The sequence below is a fragment of the Rhinoraja longicauda genome, chromosome 5, assembly GCF_053455715.1.
Source record: "Rhinoraja longicauda isolate Sanriku21f chromosome 5, sRhiLon1.1, whole genome shotgun sequence".
NCBI lineage: Eukaryota > Metazoa > Chordata > Chondrichthyes > Rajiformes > Arhynchobatidae > Rhinoraja > Rhinoraja longicauda.
Window position 1 is genome coordinate 64,129,063 of NC_135957.1, and position 15,127 is coordinate 64,144,189.

The 15,127-nt window shown below is 42.2% G+C and overlaps 1 protein-coding gene across 3 annotated transcripts in view; it reads left to right on the forward strand.

Moving 5' to 3' along the window:
- The window catches only part of klhl32 (kelch-like family member 32), a 191,308-nt gene that overhangs the window by 30,580 nt on the left and 145,601 nt on the right, over positions 1 to 15,127 (forward strand). For all 3 annotated transcript variants that reach the window (XM_078399687.1, XM_078399688.1, XM_078399689.1), the window contains one exon: positions 9,910 to 10,017. In XM_078399687.1, coding sequence (XP_078255813.1) covers positions 9,910 to 10,017 — 108 coding nt within the window. The remainder of the gene's footprint in view (positions 1 to 9,909; positions 10,018 to 15,127) is intronic.

Genomic DNA, 15,127 nt, shown 5'->3' on the forward strand with positions numbered 1-15,127 from the left:
TCTTATATGTTTCGATAAGATCCCCTCTCATCCTCCTAAATTCCAGAGTATACAAGCCCAGTCACTCCAGTCTTTCAACATACGACAGTCCCGCCATTCCAGAAATTAACCTCGTGAACCCACACTGCACTCCCTCAAGAGTAAGAATGTCCTTCCTCAAATTTGGAGACCAAAACTGCACACAGTACTCCAGGTGTGGTCTCACTAGGGCCCTGCACACTGCAGAAGGACCTCTTTGCTCCTATACTCAACTCCTCTTGTCATGGCCAACATTCCATTAGTTTTCTTCACTGCCTGCTGTACCTGCATGCTTACTTTCAGTGACTGATGAACTAGGACACCAGATCTCGTTGTACTTCCCCTTTTCCTAACTTGACACCATTCAGATAATAATCTGCCTTCCTGTTCTTACCACCAAATTGGATAACCGCACATTTATCCATAATAATCTGCGTCTGCCATGCATCTGCCCACTCACACACCCTGTCCAAGTCACCCTGCATCCTCATAGCATCCTCCTCACACTTCCCACTGCTACCCAGCATTGTGTCATCTGAAAATTTGCTAATGTTACTATTAATCCCTTCATCTAAGTCATTAATGTATATTGTAAATAGCTGTGGTCCATGCTTCGAGCCCTGCGGTACCAATTGATGCTTGTAAAATATTGCACAAAGTGAGTTATATTTAGATTGTTACCTGATCTTCATTTCTAAACTCTGACCTGTTTTATGGTTCTGTCCTGGGATTAACCTTTTTGTAAATGTTTGAATGTTTTTTTCTCATTTGATCATTTGAGATTACAGAAGATGCTAATCCTGGAGGTTGAATAGTGAGGGATATAATTGTCAAGTGCAATGCTTGTTTCAAGGTTTGGGAGCGATGGAAATTCATTTGTAAGATTTGTTTTATTTAACTTACATTTTTCTGAATGGGGTTTTGACACGTGCTCCAGAAAGTATCTTGAATCAACGATATTCTTAATAGGGAGGAGTTGGCTGCGCCTAACGGCTGCGGCTCTCTGGCAGTCTGTTTGTCTTTTTTTCTTTTTTTTTTGTTTGTGTCGGTGTTGGGATGGTTTTTGTTTCTGTTTTTGGCTGTGTATGTGTGGGGGGGGGTGGGTGGGTGTGTTGGGGTGGGGCAGGGGAAACCTTTCTTTTATTAGGTCTCTTCCCCGGGGCGCAGCTCGCCCGCGGGGCCTTCCATCGCCCGGCGCGGCTCGGCCGCTGGACTTAACATCGCCGGCGCGGCTCGGCTGCGGGACTTAACATCGCCGGCGCGGCTCGGCTGCGGGACGTTTCAGTGCCCGGTGCGGCTCGGCCGCGGGACGTTTCGGTGCTTGGTGCGGCTCGGCCGCTGGACTTAACATCACCCGGTGCGGCCGCGGGACGTTTCAGTGCCCGGGGCGGCTCGGCCGGGGGGCCTTCCATCCCCTTGCGGGGGCTGTGCGTGTCGGTTGCCTCGGTAGGGGTCGAGCTGTCTGTCCGTGGGTGCGGGGGGAGGAGAGGGGAAGTTTTGTTCCCTCCATCACAGTGAGGGGGTGTTTGGAGTCACTGTGATGGATGTTTGTGTTGGGGTCGTGTGTCCTGTGTTCTTTTCTTTTTTTGCTGTGACTGCTGAAATTTCGTTCGGTGTTGTGCCGAGTGACAATAAAGTTTTGTTATGTTATGTTATGTTATGTTTGTACACTATGCCGAAACATTAATTGAAAAATAATTTTTTGAAGATTGTTGAAGTAAAACAAAAGTTACTTTATGTCTTCAAGAGAGATTCTAGTCATTCAAGTTTTTTTTTGTCATTGGTTTGTGCTTGGTTTGTGGTAGGTGAATGTTTGTGGATGGCTTTGGCATTTGCAAATGTCCCAATATATTCCCAAACTATTAATAAAATTAATGAGTTTAAAATGATTGTTTAAAAAATTAACTGAAGTCCTGTAGAACCGGGTTATGAGTAGATGCAAGAAACTCCCAAAACTTTTTGACTTAATTTAATTTATTTGAATTTATTGTTTTTAATTGTGGTCTAACGTTCTTACTGTTTTTTAGAAATATTTAACTCATTTTAAAATAGTTTGCGCATGTCTTGCAATATTTGCAAATACCAGGTTGACCTAATACTGGTTCAGTGGACAGATCCCAGCCTCAGTGGGAATACTGTGAAAGTTTGCTCTTTGTCAACAGCGTGCAATAGAACTTTTCAGTGGTAGATTTGCCCCATCATTGTCAATGCCTATTGCAGATTAACTACATTCCTCAGCACATACATACAGGTATAAATGATTTTCTTGTCACCTCAGCAAGGTTTCACATTTCATTTTGATGCGTAGGGAATATATATTTCAAGTATTGGACCAGTGTGCGATGAAGTATTCAGTCACTTGAAAATTCCAATGGATTTTGGCTTTTTTTTAGTGGTCAGGAGTCATTTGATGTATATGCTGGAGCGCACAGACACCAATTTGTATCTGAAGCTGACAGCGCCCTAGTTCTACACACAGAGCTTTTTTATCCACGGAAAAGATCTCACTTTCTTTGAACATATAACATGTGGTCTATTGTGCATACCGAAGATACCAAATCATTTTTTCCATGATGTTCTAGCCATTAATCAGTCTATTTATAAAGTTTATCAAATTTATGGTCAATGTTTAACAATTGCAAAGATTGCTCAATACCCAGAACAATGCTGGGTTGTGATTCAAGATTACAAAATTAACACAAAGATAAAATTAGCTCATGAACATTGTGATTATTGTAACCTTGCCTCGGTGTGCTGTTTTGCACTTCAAACTTAGTTTTAGTTTGACCCATTTACAATCTTACTTTATAGTTCCCTTATTTATGATGGACTCATCAAATATTTAGCTATGGACTCTGAAATGAATCTATATTCTTTTTCATTACCGTTGCAGATTCCTGGGTGGAAGGAATGGGTGACGTTTTGGGTGGAGACACTTTTTCAAACTCAAGTCTGAAGAAGGGTCTCGACCCAAAACAGAGTCTGAACGTCACCCATTCCTTCTCTCCAGAGATGCTGCCTGTCCGGCTGAGTTACTCCAGCATTTTGGGTCTACCTTCGATTTAAACCGGCATCCGCAGTTCTTTCCTACACATTGGTAATTTCCTTTCACTTAATTGAATTAGGTTAGTGTTTGTAGCGTGCTGTCCCTAGTGTGTAGGATAGTGCTAGTGGACAGGGTGATCGCTGGGTGGTACAGACTCGGTGGGCCGAAGGGCCTGTTTCCATGCTGTACCTCTAAAGTAAAGTATAAAGGAAAGATCTTTATGCAAAGCTGCTGGCAGCCCATCTAGAGCTTTTGCTGATCGCATCTATTGACTGATATCAATTTGCAATGCTTTAATGGTTTTGATTAGAACGGGTGTCAAGGGTTATGGGGAGAAAGCAGGAAAATGGGATTTGGAGGCAGAGATCAGCCATGATTGAATGGCAGAGTAGACTCGATGGGCCGAATGGTCTAACTCTACTCCGATAACTTATGAACTTTAACCTCAAGGAAAATATATTGCCATATTTTATTTTACTTTTTATTGGTAGAAATTCAAATTTGTCATTATCACAAAATAGGAGTTGGCGTGTCAGTTGCTTATTGTGTACAGCTTCTGACATTTGCTTCCATTGAAGGCAGGAGGAGTGCAAATTAGATACTTCAGCAAACGTTTAGCGTGGATGAGCCAGGATGCATTGGTGCCAAAACCGTTGTTCCCATTTATTTGGTCAGAATCTGTTTGATGCATATGAGGAGAAGTCATTGAATTATTAAATTAAATTAAATTAAATTAAATTAACACACAGCCCTTTGTTAATATTAAACTATTGATTTATGGATTTTAAAAACAGGACTTGGTATCAAAGTTGTATTAGTACAGGCGACATGACATTTTACTGTGGCAAACAATTGAAACAGCTTTTATCTGAAATGAGTGATTATATGGAATCCAACATTTGTTCACTCCTGTATTCAAACTCTTTTATACAGAAAACAAATATGTAAAAAATGCTTGGACCAAGAAATAACTTTTGAGAATGTCTGCTTGTTGCTGTATAAATAATTTATTTCATTGAATTAGAATTATAAGGAAAAATTCCAAAACTAAAATGCTAATCTTTTACAGCTTGTCCATAAATGAAATTGTGAACAACAGTGACTATATTATTTCAAGAGCAGAAACACAAAATTGCAGATGCTGGTGTGAATAACTGGCCAGTTCCATTTAAGATATCTGTCCAAAATAGTGACTATAGTTTTTTTTCCATTCTCCATAGGCACAACCTAATATGTTGAGTATTTCCAGTGTGAGTCCATGACTTAGTCATAGACAATAGACAATAGGTGCAGGAGGAGGCCATTCGGCCCTTCGAGCCAGCACCGCTTGCTCGCCTGTACTGTCATGTTTCTGATAGTTGGTTTTTTTTTTAATACCCGAGGGTGTTTTTGTTGAGGCCAGAATTTATTGTGTCTCTCTAATTGTGCTGGAGAAGTTGGAGGTAAGCTCTCATTCTGGTGAAGAAAATCCCTCAGTGCTTTTGGACAGGGAGTTCTAGGAGTTAGACACAGAGAGGAAGAAACACCAGCAATGCACTTCGAGTTTAGTTTAGGTTATTGTCACATGTACCGAGGTACAGTGAAAAGGTTTGTTGCATGCTTACCAGTCAGCGGCAATACAATACAAGATTACAATCGAGTCATTTATAGTGTACAGATACTTGATGAAGGGAATGACATGAATAACATTCATTGCAAGATAAAGTCCAGTAAAGTCCGATCAAAGATAGTTCTAGGGTCTCCAATGAGATAGATGGCAACTCAGGACCGCTCTCGTCGTTGGTGGGATGGTTCAGTTGCCTGATAACAGCTGGGAAGAAACTGCCCCTGAATCTGGACATGTGTGTTTTCACCCTTCTGTACTAACACTTGCCTGATGGGAGAGGGGAAGTGGTGTGACTTGGAGGGAACTGCAAGTGATGATGTTCCAAGGCTGTTCTTGCCTTAATTGGTGGTAGAATTCACAGATTTAGGAGGTGCTTTCCGAGTAGCTTGGGTGAGTAACTGCAGTAGGTTTTGTCGATATATTTGTGTGCTGGTGGTCGAGGGATTGAATGCTTGAGGGATTGAATGCCTGGGGTGATGGATGTGTGGCAATCAAGCAGACTGTTTTGTTGGATGATGTTGAGCATTTTGAGTTGTGGCTGCTGCAATAATCTAGGCAAGTGGAGAGATTTCCATCACACTCCTGAGGGGGGCCTTGCAGATGGTGTAAAGGCTTTGGGGTGTGGAAAGTTCAGTCACTTGCTGCAAGCTACTCGGCCTCTGAGCTATTCTTGTGGCAATCGTATTTCATTTGAGTTTCTGCTCTTTGGTGCACTCAGGATATTAATGGTTGGAGATGCTATTGCCATGAGTCAATGATTATGGAGATGGCCATTGCCTGATTTATTTGTGGTGTGATCACTACTTGCCACTTATCAGCCTGTACCTGAAGGCAGTCCAGGTCTTGCTGCATGTGTGGACTACTTCATTTGTTGGGAGAGCTATAGATTGAATTGAACACTATGCATTCATAAGCAGAATTTCCCCTTTGTGACTTTATAGTTGAAGTAAGGTCATTGATAACGCAGCTGAAAACATAGGAGCAATCAACAGGAATTGTTATCTAATTGGAGGGACACCGCAAATGAGTGGTTCAGAAAGATCTAACGATCTAGAGCATGAATCACAAAAAAATGAGCAGGCGGATCCAACAAAAGGCATTTTAGCCTTAATTGGAAAGGGGTTGTAGATTTTAAAATAGGGAGGTTTTGGTACAATTGTACCAGGACGCCTTCCGGAGGTGCTGCTGTGGCAGAAGCATTCCATAGATGCCGCTGAGAAGCCGAGATCGGCAGTGGAGCCTCGCGGGCCGAAACCTCGCGGGTCGGAGGTGGAGCCGCACGGGTGGACGAGCCCGTGGGTAACGGTGCCTGGGTCAACGGAGCATGCGGCTGGGGCCTGGGTCGGCGCCATGGAGGCGTCCGGAGAGGACTCAGCAGCGTTACTAGAGAGGTTGGTGCAGCGGTCGATGATGGCGCTGAAAGATGGAAGACGACGACGGACACGTGGAAGTGCGGACGCCGCTGCGGAGGGAAGGAACAAAGGAGGACCTGGCTTGGGGTGACCGACGTGAGGGAGGGAGAAGAACAAAGGGGGAACTGGTGGGGTGGGGGGGTAATTTGTAACCTTGTTAGCGGCCCTTATGGGTGACTATTTGCATACCTTGGGTATGCAAGTAAAGAATTTCACTGTGACTTGTCACGTGGAGGAATATCTGGAATCTTGTGGCCTTGCTGTTTATATAATGTGGTTTGCAGAAGTCATTTGGTATTATGCCATGACCAATATTCAAGGGTTTTATATCTGGTTATTCCACTTTTATAGTTAATTAATAGGATGATTTTGAAATGATCCATTATGCTGAGGAGCTTTTGAGTTCTTTGACATCATAATTTGATTTTAAGTAGAATTCTGATCTTTTATTGAATTAATAAAAAAATAATTTAATTAATAAATTCTGTGTGGCTATCGTAGTTATTCTCCAAAGCTATCAGTATTTGATAAAGGAGACATTTTCAATGAATTTAAAAGGTAACCTCTTGAAAGGTTTCACGTAAAAAAGATAATTCATTATGAATTAATCTGCTCAGTTGAAACCCAGCAGTGACATTTACAGTTTCAGAGCACAGCTTGAATCCTTTGTTCAGAGTATTTCATCAATGTCTTTGTATTTATCCATCTGATCTTCAATCCTGCTATTGTGTGCATTTAGCTTCTCCCTTTCAAAGATGTTAATAAATAAACTATTAACTGATTCTGCTTTGAGTTCATATGATACACCTGCCGCCCTTGAACAGTGAAATGAGAATCTACTCTGCCATTAAAGAGATGGTAATGGGAGGTATTTACATCGGCTGCACCCCAATGTAATCAGTGTCACGTGATTCAATAATAGCTGCAACAACGTCATATTTATTTAACTTCTTCTAGAGTATGGTGGCGCAGCGGTAGTGTTGCTGCCTTCCAGCGAATGCAGCGCCGGAGACCCGGGTTCCAATTCGACCACGGGTACTGTCCGTACAGTGTTTGTACGTTCTCACCATATCCAGCGTGGGTTTTCTCCGAGATGTTCGATTTCCTCCCACACTCCAAAGACGCACACATTTGTAGGTCAATTGGCTTGGTAAATGTAAAAATGGTCCCTAGTGTGTAGGATAGTGTTAATGTGCAGGGATCACTGGTCGGCACGGACCCGGTGGGCGGAAGGGGCTGTTTCTGCGCTGTATCTCTAAACTAAACTAAACTAAACTAAACTAAACTAAACTAAAAGTAGAAGGTTACCCTAAGGACATCACAGTAAAGTTTCCAAACAAAATTTGAAAGGGAACAAAATTTGGCGATAATAATGTTGCTGCTCAAGGGAGATGCATTATTATTGGGGAAAACGACCAATTTGGCATCTGTATTTGTGTGCATTCTAAAGAATATATTTTACTTAGCTCTTGTGTCATGCTGTTTTGTAATTCATTTGGTGTATCTATGAATAGATAATGTGTTTGTTCTTTTTTTTATTGGGGCTTGGGAGTGGATGTAGTTTACTCCTGACAGATTTCAGTTTTCTTCGTCTCATTATACCTGTTTCCAAGTTGCCTATCCTTGCCGACTCCATAATTTAGTGGCTGCTTACTACTTGTTTATTGGTAAATAATCAGAAAAGCCAGGAATTGCTTTTAGATATGTGGTCTAATGAATTTCCTGTTGTGTTTTCCCATGGAAATTGGAATAAAAAACAATTGAGTTTGTATTGCAGGTTTCCTCTTCCCGTTGTTGTAATTATTTTTCTCTTATCTTGTCTCTTTCTTGAATTTAATTTCTTCATGGTTTGTGAGAACTCTTCTTACGTTTCGGTCGATTTCATGTGGGAGATGGAGGGAGCATTTTGAGTCTGAACGCCCTCAATTCAGCAACCTGAAATGCCGACCACCACTTTGCCTCGCAAGAGGTTGCTTGACCTGCTGTTTTTTGAGCTATGTGGTTTTTGTTCTAGATTCCAACGTTTGCAGTCTCTTCTGGAGCTATTATTTTGCCTTGTTTTTGCACTTCAGAGGTGCCATGTTGATTCTGCATTGTTTCAAGGATGAGAGTGATGGTTCCTTTGTATTAGATGGTTGTTCCATGAAGGAAAATGTTGGCAGAAAGGGCCTGTGGTCTCTGGAATTTAATACAATTTGACGTGATGTTTATTGAAATGCACAGGGTTATGAAGGAACTTTACTGGTTGGATCCTGTGTGGTTGTTTCCCCTTGTGATGAACCTAGAGTTGAGGGGCAGGGGGTATACTTTCAGAATAAGAGGTTGACCATGTAGGAATTGGATAAGTGAGCTGGCCTCTGAACCTCAGTCAGTATTCCTGACCATGATAAGAGGAGCATGTTGGCATGTAATCATCCTAATTTGTAATTCATTTTGGCCACTCATCAGAACAAAAACTTCAGTGCTGGTTCTATATCCCATTTCTTCCTCTTCTACTACTTCTCCTGGATTCTCACTTACAAATGCCTCCTTTATATGGCATCTGTTTCTGATCCTTCAGGCCTCGACTGTGGGTTTGACCACCTATTTGGACCCACGGTTTCCTCCTGCTCCAGCTTTGGGCTCTGTTGTGCCTACCATGATACCTGCCATTATTTCTCAGTAATGTCAGTTCCTTTATTTGGTTGACTAATACACCGCCTGTCGTGCTCCCACCCACCACCTCTTCACTCCATAACAAGTCTTTCAGATACAGCTTAGTGGCGCAGCAGTAAAGTTGCTGCCTTACAGTGCTTACAGCGCCAGAGACCATGGTTCAATCCCGACTACGGGTGCTGTAATAAAATAACTGCAGATGTTGGCACAAATCGAAGGTATTTCTTTCACAAAATGCTGGAGTAAATCAGCAGGTCAAGCAGCATCTCAGGAGAGAAGGAATGGGTGATGTTTCGGGTCGAGACCCTTCTTCAGTCTGAATAGGGGTCTCGACCCGAAACGTCACCCATTCCTTCTTTCCTGAGATGCTGCCTGACCTGCTGAGTTACTCCAGCATTTTGTGAAATGACTACCTCCGACTACGGGTGCTGTCGGTACGGAGTTTGTTCGTTCTCCCCGTGACCGCATGGTTTTCTCTGAGATCTTCAGTTTCCTCCCACACTCCAACATGCATATTTCTAGCTGTAAATGTAAATTGTCCCTAGTTGTGTGTAGGATAGTGGTAATGTGCGGGAATCGTTGGTTGGTGCGGACTAGGTGGGACGAAGGGCCTGTTTCTGCGCTGTATCTCTAAACTAAACTACTGCCTTGGCCTGCCCTTTTACCCCAGCAACACCTGTTCCTATTTTTAAATAATTCAATTTTAATCAATCCTCCTGTTGCTACTTTTGAGTTATTTTTGTCTGCTGCCTTCCAAAACCCTAGTTGTCTTCCTCCTCCTAATGCACATCACTTTCCTGCACATTTAATCTCTACCCTGACAGAGTTCAGCCTCTTCAACCTACAGTCAAGCTTTCATTTCCCACTGAAGTAAGATCTAATTTGCATCGATCGTTGGAGATTATAAGATCATCATCTGCGGCCAACATCAAGTGAATTAGGGTCACGGTGGTATTTGCATCAGAAAGATGTTCTGTTGTTAACTCAACATTAATACTCTCTGATCTACAGACCGGCTTGAAAATACCTGTTTCAGAAACCTGCCCAAATCGTGCATCTGCGATATTTTGGTAGCTGGACAAAACTTAAGTCTAGCAATGCCTTAAGAGATAATGTTTGGCCTTCTGTTGGACGTTTTATTTGACGTTAATTGATTTTACTTCTGTTTTCAGGCCATGTTTAGTCTCCGTATGGTGGAAAGTGTTGCTGAAGAAGTGAGCCTACATGGGGTAACCAGCCTGGGCTTGAAACAAGCGCTGGAGTTTGCATATACAGGACAGGTACAGAAATATTTGTTTTATAAAAGCAAAACACTTGCATTCATTTGACTTCCTTTTAGAAAATAATCTTGTGAGATTGTGCATATATGGCAGAGGGAAAGCAGGTATCAAATTATTTGTTTAAAATTGTCTGAACACTGCTACTGCAAGTAAGAATGTCATTGTCCTATCTGGAACATATGACAATAAAACACTCTCGACTCTTGATAATACCGAACCGCGCATTGTTCATCAAATACTTAAAAATAAAAAATGGCCCTTTTCACTTAAGAAGAAAATATTTATCAAACTTCATCAATGTTTGACACAATGCGATAAAACTGCTTCAGCTATTCAAGTGTATATTTTCCTTCGCCTGTAATGGATTAATAGTGTCACAAATTATTAGTGACTCCAAAGCCTGAATGGGATTGGATCATGACTTTTCATGACTGTCAACTTCCATGGAGGTCCATCCATAAACTTGAAAACCATTGAGAAAAACAAAGATCGACAATGCCAATAAATACACATTCTATTTTTTAAATTCTTTCCCCAGCCTCATTACTTTTAATTCTGAAATGGCTCTGATGTCTGGGATCTCAAACCCCTTTCTCTGCAGGCCCATGATGAATAGTTTATAAAACAATAATCCTAGAGGGCCATTCTTGTTGCTGGGAAGCAGAACCGTGGTGACTTCAGCAATGTTTTTGCACCAAACAATCATGGAATAGTGCCTGATTCAAGAATGGCTTCTTCCCCACTCCTATCATTGACTCTTGAATGGACCTCTCATATGCTAGGTCCGAATTCCAAATCTGCCTCATTGTGACCCTTGCACTTTTAGACAATAGACAATAGGTGCAGGAGTAGGCCATTCGGCCCTTCGAGCCAGCACCACCATTCAATGTGATCATGGCTGATCATTCTCAATCAGTACCCCCGTTCCTGCCTTCTCCCCATACCCCCTGACTCCGCTATCCTTAAGAGCTCTATCTAGCTCTCTCTTGAATGTATTCAGAGACTTGGCCTCCACTGCCTTCTGAGGCAGAGAATTCCACAGATTCACAACTCTCTGACTGAAAAAGTTTTCCCTCATCTCCGTTCTAAATGGCCTACCCCTTATTCTTAAACTGTGGCCCCTGGTTCTGGACTCCCCCAACATTGGGAACATGTTTCCTGCCTCTAACGTGTCCAACCCCTTAATAATCCCCTTTTATTTTATCTTCACTTTCTCTGAAACTGTAACACTATATTCTGCACTTTTATTTTCTCCTTCTGTACTATCTGAGGTACTAATGTATAGTACGATGTTTGACTGCAGAGCACATGATAACATGTTTTCACTATCTCGGTACACATGACAATAATAAACCAATACTAATGCAAACATTGAAATACCTGCAGCTGATAAACTGGTGAGAATAAAGTTGAGTATGTTGTGGCGGCTCCCAAGGGTCGGGCCATACTACTACCGACCCCTCGGCACGGGAATGGACCAGTCCAGGGAGGCGGTCTGGTACCATGTATATAAGGACAAGGTTTTGGGCGCGAAGCCATTCCGGCAGACTCGACCCGTCTGATAACCGAGGTATAATAAAATATAACGTCCCCGAAATACCTGGCTCCTTGCCTTTATTTCGGGCCTTTATCGACGCGCCACAAAGTCATAATTTTACTCGCCCTTGTTTAATTTTAGATTGTCTGGATTCTTTGAGTACTTGCAGAACCATGCCATTCCAGTTGTATATCACTGTGGCTTGGCTACTGATGGGTCTCTTGTTGCTATGTGGTGGAGGTTGAAAGAGCCTGGAATAATGCTTGACTTGTTATTCTTTAACATGAAATAAAGATGCATTTATGGTCTGTCGAGCAGTCCTCTGCTTTCAAAACTGAAGGTTTTATGTGATCATGAGGGCCAGTCCTATCTGCACAAGGATTGATAGGCCATCAATAATGAGCCACATATTGAAAGATAGTATCAGAAAAGAGGCCAAAGCTGGCAAGTTCTTTCCTGGTTGACTAAAAGCAAAGAAAGAAACTGTTTGCAAGTTTAGTTTCCTGGTGTTGTAATTTATGAGCAGACTTTTCAGGGAGGTGGGGGGGGGGGGGGGGGGCGTGTGGAGAGCTGAGAGTAGAATCAGAAGGTAGTAAAGCTAAGCTGGAAATGGGTGAAGGTAAGGAGATATGCTGGAAAGCCAAGGAAAAGGGAAATAATAGGGGTAATGATAATTAGAGTGGGTCATGATGGGGTTAATGATAATCAATGCGTTTTCTGAAGGGACAGAGCTTGCTGCCATAAGCAGTCTGAATAAGGGTTCTGACCCGAAATGTCACCCATCAATTTTCTCCAGTGATGCTGCCTGACCCGCTGAGTTACTACAGCACTTTGTGTCACCACAGTCCTGGCTGGGGAAAATAATCAGATAATAGTTAAATGCAAAATAAAACAATAAAAAGGGAATATATTTAACATTGGATTAGATTAGCATGTGGGTCTTATAAGGATAATTTGAAAATGGAATTAAAATAACAAACTAAATTCGGTTTTCTATACCTGTATTCATATAAATATGCAGAGTGCGGTAAATAAGAATGATCTTCAGACACAGGTAGCTGACCTACACTTGGGAACAATTGGCAATTTCAAAAAGTTGCATGTTACACCAAATTTGGGAGTAATGTGAACTGTGAAGAGGATACAGATAAATTACAGCTGGATCTACACAGAGAGACACATGTTAGATAAAACCTAATGTAGAGAAGTGTGAGGTGATGCATTTTGGGGAGAGGAATGATGAGAAGCACTAAGGAGTAAAGGATTCTGGTGCAAAAGGGGAGCAAGGGATGTGAGACTATGAGTGCACAAATGCAAGGCCCTTCACTAAAGTAGTTAATGAGACAAACACAATTTTCTGCACTTTGTCAGAGTCATTTAGTATAAATGCATGGATGTCATAGAAACATAGAAAATAGATGCAGGAAAAGGCCATTTGGCCCTTCGAGCCAACACCGCCATTCATTGTGATCACAGCTGATCATCTACAATCAGTAACCCGTGCCTGCCTTCCCCCCATATCCCTTGATTCCACTAGCCCCGACAGCTCTATCTAACTCACTTTTAAATTCATCCAGTGAATTGGCCTCCACTGCCTTCTGTGGCAGAGAATTCCACAACTCTCTGGGTGAAAAAGTTTCTTCTCCCCTCATTTTTAATGAACCTTTTATATAAAGCAGTACTGGCTTTAACTGGGTATTAGTTTCATTTCTGGTCACAAATTAGTAAACAGGATGGGACACATTGGAGAAAATGTGGAAAATAAATAGAATAATTCCTGAGTCATAGAGTGATACATTGTGGAAACAGGCCCTTCGACCCAACTTGCCCACACCGACCAACATGTCCCAGCTACACTAGTCCCACTTGCCTGCGCTTGGTCCATATTCCTCCAAACCTGTCCTATCCTTGTACCTGTCTAACTGTTTCTTAAATGATGGTATAGTCCCCGCCTCAACTACCTCCTCGTGCAGCTTGTTCCATACACCCACCACCTTTGTGTGTAAAAGTTACCACTCAGATTCTTATTAAATCTTTTCCCCTTCACCTTAAACCTATGTCCTCTGGTCCTCGATTTCTTCTACTCGGGGCAAGAGACTTTGTGCATCTACCCGATCTATTCCTCTCATGATTTTATACACCTCTATAAGATGACCCCTCATCCTTCTGCTCTCCAGGGAATAGTCCCAGCCTACTTAACCTCTCCCAATAACTCAGACCATCTATTCCTGGCAACATTCTCGTAAATCTTCTCTGTACCCTTTCCAGCTTGACACCATCTTTCCTATAACATGGTGCCCAGAACTGAACACAATAGTCTAAATGTGGTCTCACCAACGTCTTAGACAATTGCAACATGGCCTCCCAACTTCTGTACTCAATACTCTGACTGAAGAAGGCCAATGTACCAAAAGCCTTTTTGACTACATTATCTACCTGCGACTTGACCTTCAAGGAACCATGCACCTGCACTCCTATATCCCTCTGCTCTACAACACTCTCCAGAGGCCTACTATTCACTGTGTAAGTCCTGCCCAAGTTAGACTTCCCAAAATGCAACACCTCACACTTTTCTGTATTAAATTCCATCAATCATTCATCCGCCCACCTGGCCAATCGATCCAGATCCTGCTGCAATCTTTCACATCCATCTTCACAATCTGCAAAACCACCTACTTTTGTATCATCAGCAAACTTGTTAATCTTGCTATGTATGTTCTCATCCAAATCATTAATGTAGATGACAAACAGTAATGGGCCCAGCACCGAACCCTGAGGCACGCCACTAGTCACAGGCATCCAGTCTGAGAAGCAACCCTCCACCAACGCCCTCTACTTCATTCCATGAAGCTAATTTTCTAACCATTCAGCTATTTCTCCTTGGATCCCATGCGATCTAACCTTCCAGAGCAGTCGACCATGCGGAACTTTATCAAATGCCTTACTGAAATCCATGTATACAACATTTACACCTCTGCCCTTATTGACCTTTTTGGTCACATCTTCAATAAACTCAATCAGATTTCTGAGACATGACTGCCCATGTACAAAACCATGTTGACTATCCATTCAGCTATCTCTCCTTGGATCCCATGCGATCTAACCTTCCAGAGCAGTCGATCATGCGGAACTTTATCAAATGCCTTACTGAAATCCATGTATACAACATCTACAGCTCTGCCCTTATTGACCTTTTTGGTCACGTCTTCAAATAACTCGATCAGATTTCTGAGACATGACTGCCCATGTACAAAACCATGTTGACTACCTCTAATCAGCCCTTGTCCGTCTAAATGCCTGTGTATTCTATCCCTCAGAATACCCTCTATTAACTTTCCAACTACGGATGTTAAGCTCATTGGCCTATAGTTCCCAACATTTTCCCTGCAGCCCTTCTTGAAAAGAGGCACAACATTTGCCATCCTCCAGTCTTCCAGCACCTCTCCTGTATTTAAAGGCGACTCGTAAATTTGAACCAGGGCTCCTGCAATTTCCTCTCTAGTTTCCCACAATGTCCTCGGATATTTATGATCAGGCCCTGGAGATTTATCTACCTTCAAACACAATAGTACC